Here is a 22,860-nt window from a genome sequence, read left to right as displayed (position 1 = left end):
GGGTCCGAGACGCGGCTGTGGAAAGCCGCCATACCGCCAAACTGAATGGTGCTACATGGACCAGTATGAAAAAGAGACGTGAATCCATACAAGAAATCTGAGCTTACGCGGCGAATGATGAAGTGACGGCCTGTATTACGATTAGGACGAAGAACCATGTCGCAATTGGAGGCTTCGGGAAGTAGTATACCATCAGACCCGCTATGGCAGTTAGCGCCAATCGCGGCCAGTAAGCGTAAATCCAAGGGCGGAGAGGCTTGTCTCCTCTAGACCATCTTCCGGCTAGCCAGCCACTGAATATTTGGAAAGGAAAATCTATCAGGACAACCATGGCCAAATCTTCTCGTCCAAGGCCTTTCTCTACCATCTTGAGCGATGTAGCAGCATCGTGCGCTTGGAAGGCAATCTTGGCAAAGAGATGTACGATAAGGAGCGTTTGTACATCTGTTATATGAGTCAGTTGTAGTATCACCCGTGCTTGCATGAACGTACGTTTCAATTTACAAATAGTCCACATCGTCATGTAGACGGACTTGATACTAATGTCCACATCCGTGGTTTCTTTGTCCTAGATACCCTCAGTGGAATGACCTTGAGGAAGACACAGAAACGACGAACCTCTTTTTTGAAGAGTATCCATACAGTCACAGCATATGACATAACGCCGCAGAAAAGCAGATATCCGCCTAACGTTAACCTGGGAACTCCCCATTTTGCGCTATATAAAATTTGAATATGAGTATACATGAACAAGTAGGAACTAAAATAGACCCACGCGAAGGCCTCGCTATTAAAAGCTAAAAAGACTGTGTAGGACATCAAATATCCGGTGTTTAGCCCAATAGTCTGGGATGTCGATGCGTAAGGTAAGTTTTCTTCAGATAGAAGAGTGAGAGCCCAGCCTATGAGACGAAGGTCAAGCTAACTCATATGTCATCCTTCGCTTGCGCCTTACCGTCAACGGCAATATCTGTATTGGACATCAGCACCCAATCAAAGCCAATTGAAGTGCACGAACCTTGGGTAGCAGACAACAGAACCAAACCGGTGAACGCCGCTGTCAGTACATGAATGTACTCATCAGGCTAGTATATTCAATATGAGTGGGGAATGGCATATAAAACGTTAGTTCTGACCTTGTTCATCATCTCATCCGCACGGAAAGACAGTGCAACCATGATGGTGCCAACCAACAGTTGCATAGGAATGATCCATGATTTTCGGCGTCCAACGGAGCGAAAGTACACAGAGTCAACGATGGGGGACCATAAAAGCTTGAGCGAATATGGATAACTCGAGAGTGAGAAAATAGCCAGCTGCGAATAAGATAGATGTTCTCTAAGAAGGAATGGGAGGGAACCTGTCCAAAATTCAGCGACACAAAATACATGTACAGCAAAGAAATACCTAAGGCTAGTCCCAACTACAAAAGTGAACAGAAGTGAGTATAAATACCGAGAGAACGTCTTGCATATGCTCACCGGAAACCCTTGTATTAAATCTTGATACAAAAGACCGTATGAGTGGACATCTTGGACAGTGTAACAATACATACAAAGAACGATGAGTAGGACAATCGCTTTTTTGTCCCGCGTCGACATTGGTCGCTTGACCGCCGTCCGATCGCGCTCCTCTTCATCTCCGTCAAAGAGGCCCGCTTCCGCCTCTCTCCGTTCGTCCTCTTGCAGAAGGCTGAGCTCCACTTCGTCCACGGCACTCACGTCCACAGAATTCCATCGTTGATGGACGCTTCGTGGCGTTTTGGGAGTCCGTGGCTGTATGGTGATGCTTTCCAGTGAGGTCGCCAGTGCTCTAGGTGGCATATCTTCGTCTTCTGACGTTGCTTGTTTGCTAGGTGGCCCACGACGCCGTCGTGGTTGTTCCGGAGAGGGCATTCAAATGCAAAAGGACAAGCCTCAAAAGTCTCAAACTCAGAATTGTGATTGCCACAAGCGCGCTAAACCCGTGATACCGACCACGTCAGTCTTCTTCCCGCTTTTGGTAATCGCACTTGCTACTTTAAGTTGGTCAGTGCTCCGAGTCGAGTCCGAACTAGCATGTCAGTAAACTTTGGTCAACTTGAATGGCTCTCGCTGGGCACATCCACTCCTGGGACCGCGACATAATGGGGGGACAAGTATTCATCCGCTACTTCGAACATTTAGAAATGTATGGGCTCGATTGACAGGCTATGTGTTTTCTCAGAAACTTTTGCGAACCTGCCGCAGGACTGGAGATAGTCGAGGCTCAAAGCTGGTCTAGTACACCATGAACAACCGATTACTCAGAATCAGTATAATTTTGTCCCAACTACACCATCTCCTGATGGGTCGCCCGTCTACTCCAGATACGTCCCCGTGCAGTTGTAAGCATATGATCCGTCTTCAGTCGCAGAAGGACAGGCTGAGTATCGCATGGCAGCAAGCCTATTTAGCATTGGGAACTATTTAAAAGGATAGTTCTCACAGAGATATTCTGCGCAGCATACGTCATACAAATCGGTATATCCTGGGTCCCCACTTGCAGCTTTGCGTCAATAATATGTCGCCGAGGAAATAGCATTTCTGCTTACCAGGGGAGGTCAGCTCCACACCCACTGGCTGTGAGAAGGCTCTCATCTGGGACAGTGACATCGCAGACATCTTGCCAGAGGTATAGATCACTGCTGAATGGCGCAAGGCTCATACAGCAGAGGGAGATGGGGCGTTCCGCGGGGCATGCGCCTTCGGCTTGTCCAAAAGCAAGAGGAACGACCACGACTACTAACGAAAATTTGATACGCATGGCTGTTAAGTACGGATGACGGGGTGAGTGTGTCCTGCTCTATATATGCCGTCCGCAAGACCCCCGAGAAACGCTAGATGTCTGGGGGTTCCAGGGTCAATAAAGCCTTCTAACTCTGACATACAGGGCGAGGTACCGACAAAAGATGTGAAACAATATACGCCATTAGAGTGGTCGTTTCTAATGTAGATGCCCATATCATCCTGACAGTTGATAGCTTGGTGTGGAGTTCAAACATATAGCAGATAGCCCCCTCGATTGACATATGCTGATACATAAGTAGTAAGTACAATATCAGCCCATCCGGGTCGACAGTCTTATTCCACAACTAAAAATCATCACGCAGACTGTGTGTCATACCAGTGCGGATCGTCATTATGAGATGGTCATCCTTCGTAGTAATATCCAGTGCAATTCAACCCGACGGCACCATCTTCACTAGGACAGCCTATGCAGGGACTTCAGTAATTATGGCTTTCTTGAGATTTAGTATGCACTTACCTGGCATGTACCCGACGCAGCATGCGACATACATATCTTCATAGCTGCATAAATTCATTTATCGTAAGTATCACAACGCGTCGCAGCACAGATCTCTGTGAATATCGACAGCCTACCATTCGCCACTTCCAAATTGATCGCCACACCCGGCAGCAACTATGACACTCTCGTCCTGAACATATTCTCCGCATTCATTGTTCCACACATACGCATTATCGCTGAAAGGTCCGAGACTCAGGCAGCATAAAGCGAGGGAGTAGGGGGCACTGCAAGTCGCTGCAGCCATACCCGCAAAAGCAAGGACTGCGGAGAGAGAGATAGGTGTGAGTGTGCGAAGCATCTTGGGGTTGTGTCGTCGCGTTCTGACACGACCGCACAAGTTCTGCTATCTTTTATAGGCATGCCTGAGACGAATTGGGACAAAAAAAGAAATGGCCTTGTGCCAAAGTGCAGTAAGGTGTTAGTGGCGCGCAAAGGACGACGACTGACCTCCGCGGTCGCTAGAACGATTGGAAGACGTCTCGGCGAGTGGGTACACAGGCTGCTTCCGCATCGATAGAGAAAAACCAGAATACAATGGACGTGTACCTGAGCGAACTCTGTTGCTTGGGGATAACTGTCGACTCTTGGCACGGTGCTCCTCACCCCGAAATGATCAGATGATTTCCGTTCGAACGACCTAGTCCACTCCTGCGGGGGCGTTAGCATGGCTCTCCGAGTCCGATGTCAAGCTGAAACCACAGGTCGGCGCTGACGAGGTCAAGACTTTCGCCCACTCTCGATCCAAGTGATTATGATACCGGTCTGGAAATAGTAACATCAGCTTGTGATTAAATTTGGCAAATACATAGAATCTATATCGTATTTATGAAGCAGGCTCATCTAAAATCAAAGATATACATAGAAGCCAAAGGAGAATGAGTGTTCAATGGTCGATATCTACCGGCAACTCACTTGCATAGTTGTTGGAGTAGGACCCATACAATTGAGATCCACTACGCCGGCAATAAACCTTGCGCATGACTGCTGACGCAACTTTAATGGCGATCATTTATATCGATACGACGGGTCATCAGAGTATCTCAAATTTCTGGCATAGAACGTTACCGTCGCTCAAACAGTCGCCTTCCTCACCATGATAGCCTGTCCTGTTCAACCTCACAGCACCACCAAAACTGAGACAACCTGAGTTCTGACAGATATCAGAGGAAGCTGATCAAACTGAATTTAAGCGCACTGTATATGCGCTCAATGCAACATAGATATAGTCCTAGTAGCATGTTGAAAGCCTATCGAAAAACCATTATGGACTTGCCATTCACCTCCGTCGTGAATGTTGCTTGTGGAAGCAGCCACCGTACTTATATCCAAAGTATCGTAGCTGCATTTGTTACCTAGATATGTGCCGATTCTCGCAACTGACTAAAGAGGAATGATCAGCTAGCATAGCCCGAAGGAGTAGAGAGTACTGCAAGTCACTGTGGATAGTAGAATGAAAGCAAGAGCAGCGGAAGAAAATTAAGTGGAGCATTTTAGGCGGTCGAACAAAACGAGGACGTTGCAAACGCGTGGGGACTTTAGAAAGACATGGCCGAAAAGAGCATGACGCGCAAGCCCTACAACCCACATCAGAGAGCGTACGATAGAGACAGTCCATCTCCATAGATAAGTTCAGGGGCCATGATGTGGGCATATCTAGCTTTCCGTGCTAGTGCGGAGGGCTCTGCCACGTTGTTGGTGAGTTTACTTAAACGCTCCTTGAAAGAGGATAAGCCAGTTTTCCGAGCCGCGTGCCAGTGAACTTTGAAGGGTGGTAATACCTCCGCTTCCGTAGTCAAGCTCCCAGCTGCCTTGCACGTTGCTCATACGGGCTCTGTAATGACCCTGGGAGTGATATCAAAACATTCCCGCACAAAGAGACTTGGCCGAATCACGGATGTAGATTCAACGAGAAAGCGGAACCACCGTTCGTTGGGTGGTGAAATTTGAAACTACCGGCCTGCCTGCTTTCCAGCAGGCTATTAGCGGCGATCGTGGTGTAGTCGTCCAGCTTGTTGTCAACGTGAAAAGTTGTTTAGTAAGCCATGGTGTGTCGAGCTTGAGCTTGAGCTCTGGGCATGTTTCGGACCTGTAGAACAACGGGATGTGGAGAGATGATGTTCAGTCCACTCACGAGTCTGATCTGCTTCCGTGCGGGCGTCTCTTTGACCTGTTCTTCCGTGAACGTTCGGAAAACGGGAATGAAGAGGATTCACGAGCTCGCAGGAGCCATGGCCGCTTCATAGACAATGAAACGAGATCCGGGCTGATTGGCATAGGATGAATATGAACTTCGAACTCTTTGCATGCGAGTGAGTGTCCTGGGAATGCACCTAGATCGAGCGTCTCACCTTTTATGGGCAACGTCGATCAGCGGCACAAACGGTCTTGTCTCTCACTGGCACTCTCGGCGTGGATAAACACGACGCAGGCTCGACGACTGGGTCCCTACGTTGGCGACGGTCTCGCTCTCGATGCGATGCGACGAGCTAGTGTGTAGACAAAGCAAGGACGGCGATGAGCCAAACAGCGGATGGGACAATGGCCTCGTGTAGCGGTCGTGCCGAGGGGTGCTGATTGGCTCTGGCGACGCTGCTCGCGTTGCGGCCTTGAGGAGAGCTCCACCCGCTGCGGACAAGTTGATAAGCCTGCATTGCTTTTCTCTGCTGCCCTCATTTCGGACCAGTCCGCCGGCGACTTTTCTTTCCTTCCATCTGCCAGCACCAGGCTGAGCCTCGGGCACTTTTCAACCCATCTATCCCCACTCCCGACCTCTCTTCCCCTTTTCTCACCTCTCCAGGCAACCGCCATGTACCTCCATCTCCCTCTCATCCTCTACCTCGTTGCCAGCGCACTGCCCTCCCACGCCAGCCTGTTCTCTCGGGGCTCAGATCACCTCCTCCATGGCATCGGCTCAGCTCACCGTCACGCCGTCAAACGCAGCTCCGGGCTGGCCCACGACCTCCGACGCGCACTCTCCGGCATCTTGGTCGAGCAAGCGGACAGTGGTACGCAACATGTCTACTGCGTCATCGACCCAGATCAGGCTATGAACACTAGCTTGACCGGCAATGGCGGGACCAAGGCATCCGGGACAACGTCGGCCTCGGCATCCAGTGCGACTAGCACAGCGGCCTCCTCGCCGTGGAAGCTGAAGCAGGAATACGTACGTGTACCATTGACGCGGGTCCGCCTCGAGTGCTCACCGCGTGGCAGCAAGGAAATTCCTTCTTCGATGGCTGGACATTTTTCACCGCGTCCGACCCCACCGACGGAACTGTACAATATGTCGATCAGAGCACGGCGGTGCGTCCCTTTCTTCTTCGCCCCTGATCTCGGTTAAGACCTTTCACTAAATTCACATCTCGCTTGTGCAGACTAGCACGAACCTCACTTCCATCAACGGCGCGGGGAACGCCATCATGCGTGTGGACACCACGCCTAAAGTCTCGGGCAATCGACCTAGTGTGCGAATCACGACGAATTACACATACACCGAAGCACTTGTCGTGCTCGATGCGTCGCATATGCCTACTGGATGTGGTACATGGCCGGCGTTCTGGAGTAATGGTGCGCGGACATACAAATTCACCTGCAATGCATACTTATCTAAGTTTACAGGTCCCAATTGGCCCGCAGGCGGGGAGATTGACATTGTTGAGGGCGTGAACACGTATACGAATAACCAGGCGACCATCCATACCAATCCCGGCTGCTCGATCCCTTCTGCCAATAGCAGCGTGCTCGGCATTACAGGGACTGTAGTTGGGGGCACTAATTGTGCTGCCGCGGAAACCGGTAATCAAGGTTGTGGGGTCCGCTCGACTTCGAATACTTCGTTCGGTGCAGGTTTCAACGGGATCGGCGGTGGTGTATATGCAAGTACGTTTGCTATGCCATACTCCACTTCTTTAAGGAATCGTATATTCATTGATGTGCACAGTGCAATGGGAAGACAGTGGCATATCCGTGTATTTCTTCCCCCGTAGCAGCATTCCATCTGATATCACCGCCGGCGCACCCCAGCCATCGGGCTGGGGCGCACCAATGGCCGACTGGCCTGCGACGGACTGCAGCCCCTCGAAATTCTTTTATGATCACTCTGCAATTTTTGATACCACACTGTGGTACGTTCCTTGGTTTTGCCGATGTTGTGCGTATGCTAACATCTCTGTTTAAAGCGGCCAATGGGCAGGGAACGTATGGAACGACACCGGAGTGCCAGGTCAATCAGAAAGCTGTGCTCAGATCACAGGCACTTCGTCATGTTCGGAATACGTCCAGAATAATGGTGCAGCGTTTGCTGAAGCCTGTAAGTTTCTCTCCACGCTCATAATGACAACGCATTGATGCTGACTGATCTGTATAGACTGGGAAGTCCTGAGCGTGAAGATTTACCAGACGAGTTGAGAAGATTGACAGTATAACATGGTCTTGCATTAGTTCCGCTAAGCGGGACTAGCACATTCGCCGCCTGTCGGCCATCCCCATCTGCTCCAACCACTAGACGTCATTACATAGGGTTTCATACCGTTGGTCAACCTTGACTTTCACAGGAACAACAGGGTCACAATACACGATGCATGTCATACCCCGGACAAACTATATTATGCCCCCAGGCGCTGTATTCATAGAAGCTGTGTACGTTGGTGGTGTTCATAGATTTCGGCTTGTGCGAAGTCGTAAGCATATGTATCACATCGGGTGAATATGGTCGATCATTCTGCAATTCATCATGTACCTGAGAATAATTTGTGCTGGAGGATTGATCAATCATGGTCGGCCAGTGGCGTTGAAGTTTAACGAACACTCGTGTGCATGTAAGTCCGATCGATGCAGGTTTGCATGCGGAAACATCTCTTGCTCAGCATATCATATTGCATACAAATACGAAGTCATTTTGAAGATGCAAAGAAAACCGGGAACAATGCGACACGAGAAAGCGGCGAGTAGGATGCAAGTGCGACAATCATCGTGTCTGCCATTCAGATAGGATGTCATCAGGCAACTGAGAGCAGGACAACTGACAAGGGAATGAACGCACCTTGTTGAACCCGATGGCAGCAGACTTTTCACGGAAGCACTGACGGCAGAGGTCAAGGCCGTACTTGCGGATGAGACCAGCCTGATGCGCGCAGAGGCGGCTGCAAGCGATCTCATGAGTCTCCTCCTATCTTGTGGCTCATCCGGGCGTAGTGCTTACCACTGACGGCTGCCCTTTCCGTACTTGCGAGGGCGGGAGAACCAAACGGCGTCGTGGGTCATTTTGAAGGGTTCTTGAGGGTACTGGGAGCGTGCACTGACAGAGGCTAATGTCAAAAATATCCGTTGCTTATGATGTTAGCAACGACAGCATACCTTGCCCGGGGTTAATGTATCGACTTGCCGTTGTCGACGGATGGGGAACAGTATCGCGTTGTTCTGTATAGTGGCTGAAGCAATAAGGTTCAGGTAGGTCCTCGGCTATCGCCGACCTCATGTGACGTGGCGCGTGCGCCATAAGCTCGCGCTTGGCTATATGTTGTGGTTTTGAGCAAGCGGATGTATCGCCCGCCTAGCTCAATCGGATAGAGCGTCAGACTCTTAAGGCGGGTTCTCCGGGATAATCTCGGGGTTAGAACATGGTCATGTGATCTGAAGGCTGCGAGTTCGACCCTCGCGGTGGGCTAGTTTCTTTGAATTTTTATCTACTTAAGGTTTGGGATCATGAGGAACAACCAATTGCAGATTGAGATGGTGTTGAGATTATTTGTTTTGCATGTAGAGAGGTGTCTCAGAATCAGAGTGGTGCTGTTTTCCAGATCATACCACACCTCAGTGGAATTGGATGCAAGAGTTCGAACCCACCTGCAACATTCTATTTGTGCCCTTCCTAGCAAGATCAAATTGAAATCCTGACACTGTCCTGCTAGTCGGCCCACCGTCGCATGCGTGGATATCCATCCAAACACTAGCGAGTAGATGTTTTGGTTGTCATATATCATTAGTACGAACATACTATACTGAGATGAGCTAAAGTGCGTGATTGGAGTAGATCGCGTTTCACAAATATCCTGAATCACATTGGACCTAAAAGAACCCGACGTAACACCCTGAGGTCCCTCTCAAATCGCCCTCAAGCACTCCTATCGCTCGTAATAGAAATAGCACCAAAGACGTGCGCTAAGGTCTCAATATCCGAATCTCCCGCACGCACGAGAGACTCGGGCAAGCTCGCAAGGCCAGAGCGCGAACGTACGGGCGTGTCCTGCACGTCCACGGCGTCTGCGTCGCCAACCGGCGAAGGTACGGCCAAAGGGGAATCTGAATACTCATTAGATTCTGTCGGCAGAATATGATCATAGGAGAGCGCGAACCGCGACTTTTCGAGGCGGCTAGCTGGCTACCCGCCTTGTTCTTCGGTGTCCGAGGCGCCCGCTGTGGAGTGTCGAAGAGTGGAATTAACTTGCCCTCGTTACATGCGCCGCAGACTATGTTTACAATACATCAGACTCGAGGAATATGAAGAACGTTCGACATACCGCATTCGTCCGGCCGAATGGACTTGCTATGACGTCCATAGCTGGGGGAATGCATGTCATCGGGTGTTTACCTATACGTGCCCTAAAACGACTTACATTTTATCGCATTGTTGGCATTCTGTGCAAGAGTTTTTTCAGTACATAACATGAAAAGACAGGTTCAGAGCTCACTCCATTGATACTTGTACGTGATTTCATAATCGTGTCGGGTCTGCGACCACAACATTGGGAAGAGGAAACACACCCACAAACCAGGAGCGAAGACTCACCGTAACTTCAATCTCTGGGCGCGCTCTCATGACATCTCTTGCCCTATCAACGCACCCCAGCCCAATTCAGCGGCTTCTCACGGCCATTAGCCCATCGAGTGACTCACCATTTTTGAAACGTAGGTCCATGCGCCTCTTTTGGATTCTCGTTTATGATCCAGCATGCGAGATGGCACATCTCGTGCGACAGCGTATTTCGGATCCGCTCTGTTCGCAAAGGATATTTAGAGTGCAAACTTGGTGTAAAGCCCTCCTCACGCACCATCACAGTCAAGAACTTTAGTGGCAAGCTCAATCTCCGAGGTTTGTACACCATCTTTCGATCTGACGCGACATCAGCGCATTGAGCGCAAGCAGATAGCGGCGGCGAACGGTGCCTTACCTGTGCCACCTTGCCCTACCGGCCGTCGTAAGCAATCTGTTGCTCCATTTCAGCTGCGTCTCAGACGGAATGCCGCCTTCGAAAATTTCATGGTTCAGCTCGTCAAACAGTTCACGGGCATAGCTCTCCCTCCTCGCCTGCTCTGCTGCAGCCAGCGCCTTCTTAGTCAGGCGGGGTGGTCTGCCTGTTTTCTTCTGCGGAGTAGATGCGGGGGCGCGCTTCGACACGCGCGCTATTGCTTTGGGGTCAGACTCTGAGTCTGAGTCTGACGGCGCGCGTGAGACGGGAGTGCAGGCGGCAAAAGGATCCGCATTGGGTTCGTCGTCAATCCGAACGCGCATAATGGGCTTGCGTGCCCGCGGAGGCTCATTTCTGGGGTCCATAGAAATCGGTCAGCTTCATACCACCCCGTTTGGTGGAGCACTAACAATACGAGTATCGCACCGTCGTCGTCGTTATTTTCATTACTGTCGTTCACGCATAAAGGTGTCACAAGCACGCTGCGTTTTGTACTCTGACGCTTGGCCGGAGAATCCTCGTCCTCATCCGGGGAGCTGTAAGTCAGGTCGATGACAACTTCAGTAGGCTTTACCGGGGTACATGATACCTTGCCCTGCTTGCGGGGTATTGCAGGCTTCGTCTCTACATTCTTGTCAGAGCTTGGACTGTTGAGTATACGTATACGACGTCGGCGAGGGGTAGCAAAGTCATTCGCTTTTGGTGTCCGAGGGCACAGACGTGGGCGCGCACATGTTCTGTGCAGCAGCTACTTAGAGCTTCAATACCCGCATGATCATAAAAGAAACCTCACGGCACGTCATCCTCGTCTGACGATATCTCAATGACATTAGAGTATCGCCTGCCGGGCAACTTCGATTCATGCTGTGTGGACGGGCTGACACTTGTTCAGAATGCGGAACATTCGTACGAAAAACAACATACCGCAATCTCTCCTCCTCGCTATCCGGGATGACTTCACCTTCCTCCGAGGGCTTTGTGCATTGAAAGCGCTGAAAGCGAGCTGTCAGAGCGTCTGCTGCGGGGGAGAGTGGGTACAGCGATGTGACTGGAGCAGCTCCTAGCGGGCCGCCGCCTTTGCTCATCGCCTGCGACGTGGCTAGTATTGAAGACAAGGTCGCCCGTGCTCAATGCGCGCGGTCCGGTTGTGGGTCCACCTCGAAGGCCGGCGGCCAAGACCTATGCACTAGACACGATCACACAGGTGGCGGAAGCAGATCAACCGAGATCGTTGAACAATGGCCTACGCGCGGTCACGCGCGCGCGGCTCACCACGTGAGACGCGTCAAGTCGCGTTCGCGTTCGCAAGACCGCTTAGGTAGTACAAAATAGTACGCGTTGCCCAAAGCGGGTATCTGACAGGTACCAATCCGCGCATATCGGTCTATGATGATAACAATGTCATTGTCGTGGGCCTGATATGATGATAAGCTAACGATACATGTGTCGCATACAGCAGTACGACTTCTGGCAATGTAATACATCCAGACATCGGAAAAGAAGGCTAGCGCATACACAAATAAGCGATTCGTGAGACGCGCGAAGCCTATGAGGTTGTCTGGTAGATCTTGACACTCTTGACCTCCCAATCTAGAGAAGCACGCATAAGCACACGCCAATGAGATACAAGACCGCAAAACTCACAAGCCTCGTCGAAAGCAGCACCATTGTTCGCGACAAACTCCTGGCACGTCGACGTGTTCGTCCGCTGTGCACAGCTCTGCGCCTGCCCTGGCACACCAGCGTCGCCCCAGTCATCTCCTGCCCATGCCCCACTGGAATGAAGCACACAAATACATTAGCACATTCAGATGCAGGGTCCAAGAATCTACACACCACAGCGTAGTATCAAAGATGGCAGAATGGTTGTAAAAGAACTGAGACGGATTACATGACGACGCTGGAAAGTTGGCGATGGGCGTGCCCCATCCGGAGGGCTGCGGTGCACCAGCAGTTATATCCGTGGGGATTGTACTCCGCGTAAAGAAGTGCACAGATACCCCGCTGTTATCCCATTGCACTAGACAGGTCGTCAGTATGGTAGCATAGCGCATCCAAGCAAAAACACGCACTAGCATACACACCCCCTCCAATGGCGTTAAATCCTTCGCCGAAAGAGTTCGTCTGGTTGGCGCGAATACCACATCCAGTATCGCCTGTACCTGCTACAGAGCAGTCCACTGAGCTCACCAGGGTGCCAGAGATTCCGAGTGCAGTGGAGTTTGAGGTCGGAAGTGCACAACCTGTCGTAGTGTGAAGCGTAACCTGGTCATTCGTATAGTCGTTCACACCCTCGACGATGTCAATCTCGCCACCATCAGGCCAATTTGGGCCTATAAGAAGCAGGCGGGTTACATTATTATAAGCATACGTCAGTCAGACGGGTAGCGCACCATTGGACCAGAAAGCGGGCCAGGTGCCACAGCCAGTGGGCATATGCACAGCATCGAGAACAACCAATGCGCCAGTATAGGTATAGTCCGTCGTGATGCGGACGCTCTGCCGATTCCCCGACACTACAGGTGTCGTGTCCACTTTCAGGTATGCGTTGCCCGCGCTGTTGATACCTGTAAGATTCGCAGATTGCTGTTGTGGTCCGCTAAACGTTACCCCATGATCGATCGAGCAGAAGCAGAGACAACTTACCGCGGCACTCCCGTCAACATAATCGACGTTGCCTCCAGTCGGATCGACGTATGTGAAGAACGTCCATCCTGCAAAGAACGAGTCGCCTTCCTGCTCTATGCCGTCAGATCTCTGTGGGAAGCGGCTCGTGTGAGAAGGAGACTTACATAGCTCTGGGTGAGCTTCCAAGGCGAGGATGCAACAGCACTGCTAGTAGGAGCAGACGCTGCAGAAGTCACGGTTCCCGTCGCAGACGGACTGCCGTGATCCAAGATGGATTGATTTCCTGGCACATTGACGCAATACATCCTGCCAGAACTGGGCTCATCGGCAGCATACTGGTTCACAAACACACCGGAGTATGCTAACTTCAGGTCCCGGACCAGTCCAGCGCTTCGACCCGTCGCATGATGACGTGCGCGGCTAGCGGCACGCAAGACGGATTTGGATCCCCGGGCAAAGATACTGGCGTCGGAAGGGGCGGTGTTGACGAGAAGGAAAAGCAGCAGAGACAGACAGCGGTACATGGCACAGCGGGAAAGTGAAAGTGAGAGAGAAACTGAAGGAGCGACGGTGGAGAAAGAGTTTGAGCGCAGCCCTCGAGGTGTGGAGTTATATGGAGAGAGCAGACAAAGCGGGAGGCCAAGCGAAGGACAGAGCGCGCACACGGCAATGGAACGGCGAGGCATGCGACAGTGGTGTGGAGGGCGGCCACAGTGGCCGAACTCCATCGCAGCCGTGGCTGCACCCTGCGGACAACATGGCGCACAGGACAAAGTCGAGTGGCCGACGCGTGAGCCACACGATCCCATATCCCGGAAATAGCCGGGTATCCTCGACCTCCACTTGCCTTTCCACCAAACCGCATCCGGCGGAAAATGCACTTGTGAGATATTAGTATGCTCACACAATAGCAACATATCATCGCAAAGGTAGCGAGTGCGTTCCTCGCTGTTCGAGCACAATCCACTGTCAGATTCATGCTAGGTCAGAATTGACTACGCATATAATCAATGAGAACACTGGTCATGTTCGTCATGGTACTTGGTGTGTTATCTTCTACTTTCACATTTTCTTGGTATTCAGGCTCTTGCATGCTCTGTGAAGGACATCCTCGTTGGTGGCGGGACCAACAACTCGGTAGCAGATGTGGATATCCGTCATGAGCGGTTGGTCCTAATTGCAACATATCCATCACTGCTCGCAGATGTAGCTCGGATATCAGCACACCAGACTTGTAGGCAGTTTCGTATCTTCAAATCCTCACCGAGAGAAAGTGCATAAAATGCGGCTCTATCCTGCTCACTACGATAGCGATTGTTCTCCAGCATCCTAACACAGTGTCATCACCATGTCTATTACTGTCTCTGGACCCACTTTAAGCTCCTCTTCCAGTATAGGGTTCTCTAATACCTTTCCGTCTTCTGTATATTCGTTGGTGGAGCACGACAGCCAGGGAGATGACTCCGACTCGCCCAGTTCACGTGAAGAAATCAAACATTGGCCTTCGCTGTCCCAGGAAAACATCGTCTACCCTCGTCTACCCAATATCAAGTCCCCTCATGCCCTAAAGCTTGCCATCCGCTTAATACCCTGTGATTCCCACCTCGTTTCAAATGAGAGTATGAGGAACGGACGCGAGTACGAAGCTGAGGGTGATGTTGACGTAGATCATACCATGGAGGTCAAAGAGAGATGCAGCCGCCGGCGTCCTCATGGTCCCCGAGATATGTACAACTCGGCGTCGATATCCGAATGCGGCTGCACAACTGTGTGCAGTGGAATGGAGTTGGGCGCGCCAGGTACAGATGGACTTCTCTCCAAGGTAGACTCACACAGGTATGCACCGGGTTGGAATTCTGCCGCCCCGATGCGGCGAGCTCTCGTCACAAGAGCACGGTTTGCAAACGTCGTTCCGTGACTGTGTTGGCCTGACCACGGCACACATTCATCAAAACAGCTCTATATCGCGAATAGGTTTGTGCTTTCCTATCGGCATCCAAATTGATTATTACAATTAATGATAGTTTTCATGATGCAGGCTCCAGCAAGATGAAATCGTATGATACAATTTGCTATCAGTCCTGAGTCCTCCCTTCCCCACCCTTCCCCTTTTCCTTCGGTCCCCCGTCGCGGCTTCCTCCTCGCATTTTACGTATCATTCCCATCGCACTAATTATGTATCTCGCCGGTCGACCTTGCGCATACATCCATTTCATAATCCAATCAGAAGGTCCCTGGTCGGTCTCGAATCGGGCAGACATGCACAATAACACAATTGGAAGGCCGCTCTTCGGTTTTCTGCTAATTCCCGTGAACGACTTACACACTGTATGTATGTCTTTAAAACTGCCGAGGGCCATCTGCAGAAAAACCTTAAGCTGGAGATTCTATGTCTTGTAATTCATTGTAAGGCTATGGTTGGACTCTTTGTTGCTGCTCAATCCTGTGCGCAACCATCCCAGGTCCTGAAAATTGACGATTGGATGTACCAGGTACCAGACACAGAATCCGTTCGACGTGTAGCATACGTACATATTCGTTAGCTTCGTAGCGATATTTATGGAATTGGAAGTCGAGCGGTGCGACGACAGTGAATACGAATTATGGCGAACTATGAGGCAGGAGGTAATAAACAAATGCAACACCCAGGACGGACCCTAAGACAGGAAGGCGAAATGTCCAACATATACAGAGAAGAAGGCGAATGCACATATGGCAGGATGTCAACATCTAGGCGGACATGAGCGAAAACATCTCTTGCCATCCGGGTCATCGTCACACAACTGACTTCCACGAATAACAGTATAAATATCTCAATGTCCCAACGATCCGGCCGAGAATGCCTCCCGAACGCTTTTTCTCAGCTCCTCGTGATCCCTACCGACACTCCCCTCATGCTCTCGCAGCGACGCCGCCTGTAGTTGCGACGCCGCGGCGCTGGGCGTCATAGCACCATCGCTATCACTCTCTGTAATGTCGAGAATACGTCGGGCGAGCATTTGGATCTCCCCCTGGCCATCACCAGTTTCTGTATCCGCATACGAGTGTGTCTGTGAGTGATGAGAGTGTGGTGTACCACCAATCGATGACGACGGCGTTGATGTACGCGTCTCCGCCAGCTGACGGATATTTGGGATCAGGATACTTGACACGCGGATGTTGCTGATCAGTTGTGGATCTGCAAAAGACTCAATCAGTCGATCAGGTTAATTATCAGCTAATTCCGTACCACCAGATTCTAGCAGCTGAACAATTGTCCACACGGCAATGTGCTGGAACGTTGCATCCAGACTGGTCAAGAATCGATATAGATAACGATGCATGCCTCCATCCGGTTTGTCCCATACGTCGTTAAATGCGGAATAGTCATCAGTAGTCGTTCGACCATCTATACGGACCATCAGTTAATATTCATCCACGTTCATAATGAGGACTCTGACCCTTCGATGACAGATTGCCCAGTGCAGCGGCACTGTTGCCCTGCACTTCTGAGCTCTGCGAATTTGTCAGAGGAATAAGCACCTCGCAGATCCCCATCTCAAGAAGCTGCCCCTTGAGCTCGTCTATCACGAACAATGATCAATAATTGGCGATTAATAAACGTATACGGAATCGACATACCACTCAATGCCAACACAGCAACACAGGCAGTCATTTCGCTCTGGACGTTCATGGGCACCTCCAACACCAGCTCTTTGATACTCTGGATCGCCCCTGCCTTTACAATAGCCTGCTTGTTCTTCTCCGAGCTCGCTGCAAGATTGCGTAAGGTGGAGATCGCGTGGCACTGAACCTCCTCGTTATCCTTAAACGATAGCAAGTTGATCAATGGTTGTAGGAAACCTGACTCAATGATTGGTGATTCGTTTAATGGGTGGATTGATACGTTGCGCACGCATGCCGCAGACGAGAGGATGAGGGGAAGGTAAGTCGACTGTAGGAGGCGTAGTAGGTGCTGCAGCCCGTCTGCCTTCACTATCTCCAGTTGGTATTTCTCTGATGCGAAGAATCAGCCAGCGACCCTTGCGACAGATACATGATACATTACCATCACTTGCGAGATTCCGGAGGGCAAGGGCAGCTTGACATTGCACTTTCAAGCTCGAACTATCCATAAGTTGGACCAGACTTGCCACGAGCTTCGGCTCATTCTGCGCAAGTTTCTTCCGATTTACAGCTGTATATCATAGTCAGTCCAATCGGATTTGAACAGAGGGGCATGTAAGTCACCATCCACAGCGATATTGCTGAGAGCTGTCGTGCAGTAGTACTGGACATCAGTATCTGGTGAATTCAACAAGCTCACAAGTACAGGTATTGCACCCGCATTCACGAGCTGCTGCCGGTTTTCATCTATACAAAGGGTCAACTTAACATCATGACTGATGGGACGATACGTACCGGAATGGGTCATGTTGAGCAGTGCACCAGTCGCATTTCGCTGGACTCGCATGTCTTTGGAACGCGCCAAACGAGTGAGAGGAACTAAAGCGCCTGACTTCGCTATCTTTGTCTTGTTGTCGTCTGAAGATGAGGTTGAGGCGAGCTCGCATGGTTGCAGAAAACCAATCGTACCATGTGTCGCCAAGTTCGTAACACAGCCAACAGCATTGCACTGCACCTCAACATTGGGGCTCAACATCTGTCGAATCAGGGGTTCCAGACCGCCAAGCTTTACGATGAGTAGCTTGTTATCGGCTGCAGACATGGCACGGTCAGATTTGCATGGTGTGGAATTTGCAGACGGATGCAACGCACTATTGACGGCCAAGTTACCTAACGCCGCGCTTGCAGCCCGCTGCACTTCCGTATCGTGGCTACTGAGAAGGAAGAGGATAGGATCAAGCGTGTCCCGACCCACGGGTCGCACTTCCTTCTCGGTGATCTCAGCAAACGCTAGAGCCGCGCTCCGCTGGAGGTCGACATTATCAGAAAACGAGAGTGTGGTCAACGCGGTGAGAGGTGATCCCGAGAAGAAGTTGGTTGTCGTTCGGTCTGCCGTAAGCGAATACAGTGAGGACCAGGCGTAGCAGAAACCGATATCCAAATAACGCACTCTCTAGGTATTGCAATAGATCTGCCACTGCCTCCCGCTCATTCTCAAGCAATAATGGTTCATATGATTGAGATTTGCGCGAATGAACTGTGTACCGAAGAAACAGTTAGTGGTGATGATCGTCTGAGAATCGAACGGGTAACCCGAGGCTTTGAATGGCAACCGGCGGGGCCTCGCAACGGGGGAAAGAAGAGGGAGAATACTGACAACAGGACTCGCAGCAGCTCGAAACGACGCCCATGGCTTGGAAGGGACCGTGACGGGGTCTGAGGGGAGGATGATATGGAATGAGACTTCGAAGCGAATAGTCTGCGGGCTCTCCGCTGTTTATGCGTCGTTTGGTTCACCTGACACCCTATCAGAAGCCCTCATTCGGTCACGTGCAAGTGCCTATGACCGCGAGCTTGCTGCAGTGCTTGCTTGACTCAAGTTGCAGCCGAGTTCCACCAGGCATTCACTCGGTTTTCATACAGAGGCTACTTTGTTGCATACGCAAGGCCTTGTGCACGCCGCCATAAGGACAACATAGAACGTAGTCGTACACGCTTTGCAGATTCGACTCGTGCGCGGGTTTGGTCGTGTCGATTTTGGACTCGCGACTTACAGGAGTCAGAACTCCACATTTATGCTTGCTTGCCAACGCGCACTGTCACTTCTAGCGAGGCGGCCACACATAGCCAGGAGCTTCACCGGTCGCGTGCGAGTACCTGCTGTGATGGATGTCAAGCTTACTCCCCAAGAGGACCAACTCTGTACATTGCTTGATGAATGCGCAGAGGAAATGAAAGCCGAGGGTGTACAGACCTCATGCAGGATCGCGGGCGGGTGGGTTCGAGACAAGGTAAACCCATTATTTCCTGGCAATGTCGGACAACGCTGATCATATGTCGAACGTATCTTGTCGACACTTAGCTCCTAGGCTTGCAATCGAATGATATTGACGTTGCTCTTGAAGATATTATGGGCGTGATTTTTGCCCAGAAATTCATTTCGTATTGCTACAACGAAAAACGCTTGGAAATTAAGGGCGTCACGAAAATCGCTAGCAATCCAGAGCAATCGAAGCATCTTGAAACGGCCAGGACAACTGTGCTTGGGTATGAACTTGACTTTGTCAACCTGCGTAGCGAGGAATATGCCTCTGGGAGTCGGATCCCTACCCAGGTGGTACGCCAATCACGCAGAGGGCATGAATTCTCGGAGCTCAGGGTTGGATACACATAGACTTTTGGAACCCCATTACAGGACGCGATGCGAAGAGATATTACAATCAATGCTCTCTTCTACAACGTGCACACCAGATCTGTGGAAGATTGTACCGGCAAGGTATTTGGAGGCCTTTACTTATAAACATCATAATCACGCTACTGAAGTAGGGATTGGAAGATATACGCCATGGATTAATTCGTACTCCCCTTCCACCTCGTGAGACGTTCATGGACGATCCACTACGAGTTATACGCTGCGTGAGGTTTGCCTCTCGACTGGGTTTCGATCTTGTTCCAGAGCTGCAGGACGCTGTACGAGATCCAGAGATTCAAGTAGGGACTTACGTAGCTGCGATCCGCAAACGAGTGGGTAATTTATCTCATCGAATCTACAGACAGCAGTGGTTTCGAAGATTAGTAGGGAACGGGTAGGTGATGAACTGAATAAGATGATGAAAGGTCTGGATTTGTGTTTGCGCCTTCTCTGGTCTCTGCGGCTTAGTACATCCTCTCCACATAGGTCGAGATCCCCTTCGCTCGATACAACTTATCCACAACCTCTCCCTCTATGGTCCAGTCTTCCATCTGCCCCCATCCTTGGAATCAAATTTGTCCGGCACCCCGACTTCCCCTGAGGACGCTGTCAAAGCTGCCTCCATCCTCAATCTCTTCCTTGGCAATACCTCTCCCACGTCATACACTCAAAATTTCTCCTTAACCGCACTATCCTCGCTGTTCATCCCCCAACTACATCCCTTACTTCTTGCCGACGTTACCAAACATCCCGCAGTCCTTGCACGGGTGTGGCTAGCATGCGCCCTTACCCCGTATCGTGGCCTCACTTATGTAGGTCGTAAGGGCAAGCGATGCTCGGTCATCGAAGGGATCCTCCGTGATGGCCTTAAAATTGGGACACAAAATCATTATTTGGATGGGACACCTGCCCTGTTTGCTGCGTGGGATGTGCTTAGTGAGAGCATATCTACATGGACGCCAGCAAGCACAGACGGCGAGGAGAGAGTTCGACAAGGTTTGTCGCGTTCGGGCTTCGCTGTCACCACTGATGCCCAAGGTCTTAATTCATTGTGTGTAGGTTTGTTGCTGCGACATAAATCAGTCCATCAGCCCCAAATTCTAGGGATCACATGGTCAACTTCGATGCTCTTCTCGCTTGTCCAGGATTTGGTGCCTCTCTGGGATATAACACGAGAGGCGCTTGATGGTCAGTCTTATCGTTACATGCATGCAATTGTCAGATCTTGAGATTATCGCTGACCCTCTTGATAACAAGCTCCGGCCGCTGAAAAACGCATACAAGCCTATAATACGTTTATCTCCCGCGCAGAGGAAGTGGGCACCCCCGGTCTGGTAGACTGCAAGACCATTGTTGACGTCAGTCTTTCGGTTACGCGTCGGTACCTTACTCTCGCTCATAAGATCCTTGACAGGGTCGTGATATCCTCAGGGTTCTGGATGCGAATCCCGGTCCGTGGACCGGCAAAGTGCTCGGCCGCGTGCTCCAGTGGCAATTGGAATTTCCTGATGGCACCAAAGAACAATGCGAGGAATGGTTGAAGTCCGAATATGCGGCTGGGAGGTTGGCCACGCCTGAGAGTGGCGCGTCCGGTATTAAGCGAAGCCAGGACATCGATGAAGAAGGGGCTGTGAAGAAAGCAAAGACATGATGTGCCAGTGATCCGTAGAGCTGCCGTACGATAAAATGCAGTTAATAATATGATTATTGAGACGTGCGCTACGAAACAGGAACCCTTGATACACCGAGGAAAACACGAGAAGAAACAACTAGGACAACTAGGACAAGCAAAAGTATAACATCTGAAACAAGCAAGCGAAGACGACGAAGGTGTACAGACGCATTGGTTATCAATAGGTGACTTAACGTCCGAGAAATGCAAGTCGAAGAACGAATTCGAATGGGAGAGAAGAGCGAAAGGAATACGAGCGTCAGACCGGGACGTCGAAGTTCAACCACGGCAGAGAATCCATCTCTTCGAGCATCTTAGGCTCGTCACCCATGACAGTGGATTGCAGGAAAGATATGTTCTCTCGCTCCTCCAGGAAGAGGGAAGTGGCCCAGCCCCCGAGCATATTAGTAGAAGACATACAGGACTCGGCTTGCATCCCATATCGGAACGGCGAGAGATCGGGTGTGGTCGTAAGGGAAATATCGAACAATGTGTCGAGATTCGGGGTCGGTTGCAAGGGCACGAGATCGTCCAAACTAGTGAACAACGGAGAGGAGCCACTCGGGAACGCGGGCTCGTGGTTAAGGAAGGGTTCGTACAGCCGAGAGCTGTCGATATCAAAGTGCTCTTTGGTCTGCGTCTTTCGCACATGTAAGAACATATTTGGGTCGGATAGCAAGCGGAGTACACATACCTGACCATCACCTGACCAGAAAGGAGAGTCCTGATGAACAGAGTGCGGGGACTGTGCTGCCGGTAGAGAGTCAGTGAACTCCAAAGTGGGAGATTCGAATTCATCTTTAACGACTTGGATGAGCTGGTGGTCAGGACTGCCCTCAGACTTGCTCGGAGCCCCGAGATCGGGCTGGGGGGGCTGGGGAAGTCGTGCCTTTCTCGTGGCCCTGCTCTTGCCCTTAGACAGGGCGGGACGAGGCGTGGGGAGAGGAGGATGAGGGGGGCTGATAGGACTGGGGGGGAGATCGACGTGTCCGTCTTCGTCGTACTTCTTCACCTGGCGTTCCAACTCATTTCCTTCCACGCCACTCTTCATAAGACGAGCAACAGTCTGCCAACGGGCATGACTAGCATCCGTATCCTTGGAAGCTTTACGCTTCGATCCTTTGGCCTTCTTGCCGGCGGGCGAGTACTTGTAATCGGGATACAATTCAGCATGGCGGTCTTTGACCTGGTCGGCACGGCGCCTGTACACATCGCGTTTCTCTTCAGGGAGGTCGCGCCAGAGAGAGCCAGCAATGCGACTGATCTCGCGGTGGTCGTTGACAACAGTCTTCTTGATCTTCTCTTTCGCCCAAAGCTCGGACCGGAAGAGCATGAAAGCGTTGGGAGGCCGAGGGACGTGATCCGGCTGTTTCTTGCGCGAATGAGAAGAGCGAGGGACAAAGACATGGTCGTCGCCGTGTGCAGAGGAAGGAGGAGAGGGGTAGAGGTCGACGGGAAGGTCGGCGGGGGAGGAGGACGAGGACGAGGGCGGGTCGGAGGAGGGGGCGGGGGAGGCGCGCGCGGCCGGGTCGGGATAGAGCAGCTGCAGATCCTGGAGATCGTAGTCATCAAATTCCTCGAACTCTGTAGTCCATTTGAAGCAAGTGAGTAAGAACGAACGTAGTGCGGACCCACAGTGGCAAATAGCGGGCAAACAGTGAGCGCGACTAACCTGGGTCGTGAGGCGGCTTCTGTGACAATCGGCGCGAACGGCGAATCGCTGGCATGGCTTCAAGCGTATGCTCAAG

At 51.2% G+C, this 22,860-nt stretch overlaps 8 protein-coding genes across 8 annotated transcripts; 2 read left to right on the top strand and 6 right to left on the bottom strand.

The window, feature by feature from the left end:
* Positions 1-103: 103 nt before the first annotated feature.
* FIBRA_03362 (uncharacterized protein) lies at positions 104-1,895 on the bottom strand (the record flags this gene model as incomplete). Its single annotated transcript, XM_012325206.1, has 10 exons — positions 104-444; positions 493-568; positions 619-718; positions 776-902; positions 956-970; positions 1,019-1,085; positions 1,137-1,360; positions 1,408-1,423; positions 1,482-1,501; positions 1,556-1,895. 10 exons carry the CDS (start codon positions 1,893-1,895, stop codon positions 104-106), a joined length of 1,326 nt encoding a protein of 441 aa, XP_012180596.1.
* Positions 1,896-6,133: 4,238 nt separating this feature from the next.
* FIBRA_03361 (uncharacterized protein) lies at positions 6,134-7,734 on the top strand (the record flags this gene model as incomplete). Its single annotated transcript, XM_012325205.1, has 7 exons — positions 6,134-6,490; positions 6,541-6,630; positions 6,702-6,894; positions 6,946-7,206; positions 7,268-7,451; positions 7,506-7,636; positions 7,694-7,734. 7 exons carry the CDS (start codon positions 6,134-6,136, stop codon positions 7,732-7,734), a joined length of 1,257 nt encoding a protein of 418 aa, XP_012180595.1.
* A 559-nt stretch (positions 7,735-8,293) lies between these two features.
* On the bottom strand, positions 8,294-8,589 carry FIBRA_03360 (uncharacterized protein; the record flags this gene model as incomplete). The annotated part of the gene is made up of 3 exons (XM_012325204.1): positions 8,294-8,302; positions 8,369-8,468; positions 8,528-8,589. The coding sequence occupies 3 exons, from the start codon at positions 8,587-8,589 to the stop codon at positions 8,294-8,296; spliced, it is 171 nt and encodes a 56-aa protein (XP_012180594.1).
* An 850-nt stretch (positions 8,590-9,439) lies between these two features.
* Positions 9,440-11,599, bottom strand: FIBRA_03359 (uncharacterized protein; the record flags this gene model as incomplete). The annotated part of the gene is made up of 12 exons (XM_012325203.1): positions 9,440-9,627; positions 9,681-9,794; positions 9,846-9,886; positions 9,942-9,963; positions 10,017-10,056; positions 10,115-10,157; positions 10,222-10,321; positions 10,377-10,438; positions 10,497-10,868; positions 10,925-11,251; positions 11,308-11,391; positions 11,439-11,599. 12 exons carry the CDS (start codon positions 11,597-11,599, stop codon positions 9,440-9,442), a joined length of 1,554 nt encoding a protein of 517 aa, XP_012180593.1.
* Positions 11,600-12,060: 461 nt separating this feature from the next.
* On the bottom strand, positions 12,061-13,666 carry FIBRA_03358 (uncharacterized protein; the record flags this gene model as incomplete). The annotated part of the gene is made up of 7 exons (XM_012325202.1): positions 12,061-12,104; positions 12,159-12,289; positions 12,351-12,534; positions 12,587-12,847; positions 12,908-13,100; positions 13,161-13,250; positions 13,307-13,666. The coding sequence occupies 7 exons, from the start codon at positions 13,664-13,666 to the stop codon at positions 12,061-12,063; spliced, it is 1,263 nt and encodes a 420-aa protein (XP_012180592.1).
* A 2,289-nt stretch (positions 13,667-15,955) lies between these two features.
* On the bottom strand, positions 15,956-18,439 carry FIBRA_03357 (uncharacterized protein; the record flags this gene model as incomplete). The annotated part of the gene is made up of 11 exons (XM_012325201.1): positions 15,956-16,320; positions 16,372-16,530; positions 16,583-16,705; positions 16,764-17,138; positions 17,191-17,319; positions 17,373-17,495; positions 17,544-17,666; positions 17,718-17,840; positions 17,901-18,137; positions 18,199-18,285; positions 18,406-18,439. 11 exons carry the CDS (start codon positions 18,437-18,439, stop codon positions 15,956-15,958), a joined length of 1,878 nt encoding a protein of 625 aa, XP_012180591.1.
* A 474-nt stretch (positions 18,440-18,913) lies between these two features.
* On the top strand, positions 18,914-21,091 carry FIBRA_03356 (uncharacterized protein; the record flags this gene model as incomplete). Its single annotated transcript, XM_012325200.1, has 9 exons — positions 18,914-19,039; positions 19,111-19,365; positions 19,423-19,524; positions 19,575-19,739; positions 19,802-19,865; positions 19,927-20,436; positions 20,500-20,628; positions 20,698-20,798; positions 20,855-21,091. 9 exons carry the CDS (start codon positions 18,914-18,916, stop codon positions 21,089-21,091), a joined length of 1,689 nt encoding a protein of 562 aa, XP_012180590.1.
* Positions 21,092-21,371: 280 nt separating this feature from the next.
* On the bottom strand, positions 21,372-22,839 carry FIBRA_03355 (uncharacterized protein; the record flags this gene model as incomplete). The annotated part of the gene is made up of 3 exons (XM_012325199.1): positions 21,372-21,746; positions 21,807-22,696; positions 22,785-22,839. The coding sequence occupies 3 exons, from the start codon at positions 22,837-22,839 to the stop codon at positions 21,372-21,374; spliced, it is 1,320 nt and encodes a 439-aa protein (XP_012180589.1).
* Positions 22,840-22,860: the final 21 nt, after the last annotated feature.

This window comes from Fibroporia radiculosa (genome assembly GCF_000313525.1).
Source record: "Fibroporia radiculosa TFFH 294 genomic supercontigs, scaffold1935, whole genome shotgun sequence".
Classification (NCBI taxonomy): domain Eukaryota; kingdom Fungi; phylum Basidiomycota; class Agaricomycetes; order Polyporales; family Fibroporiaceae; genus Fibroporia; species Fibroporia radiculosa.
Note: the sequence above shows the minus strand (reverse complement) of the source record. Positions and strands in the feature narration are given on the sequence as shown.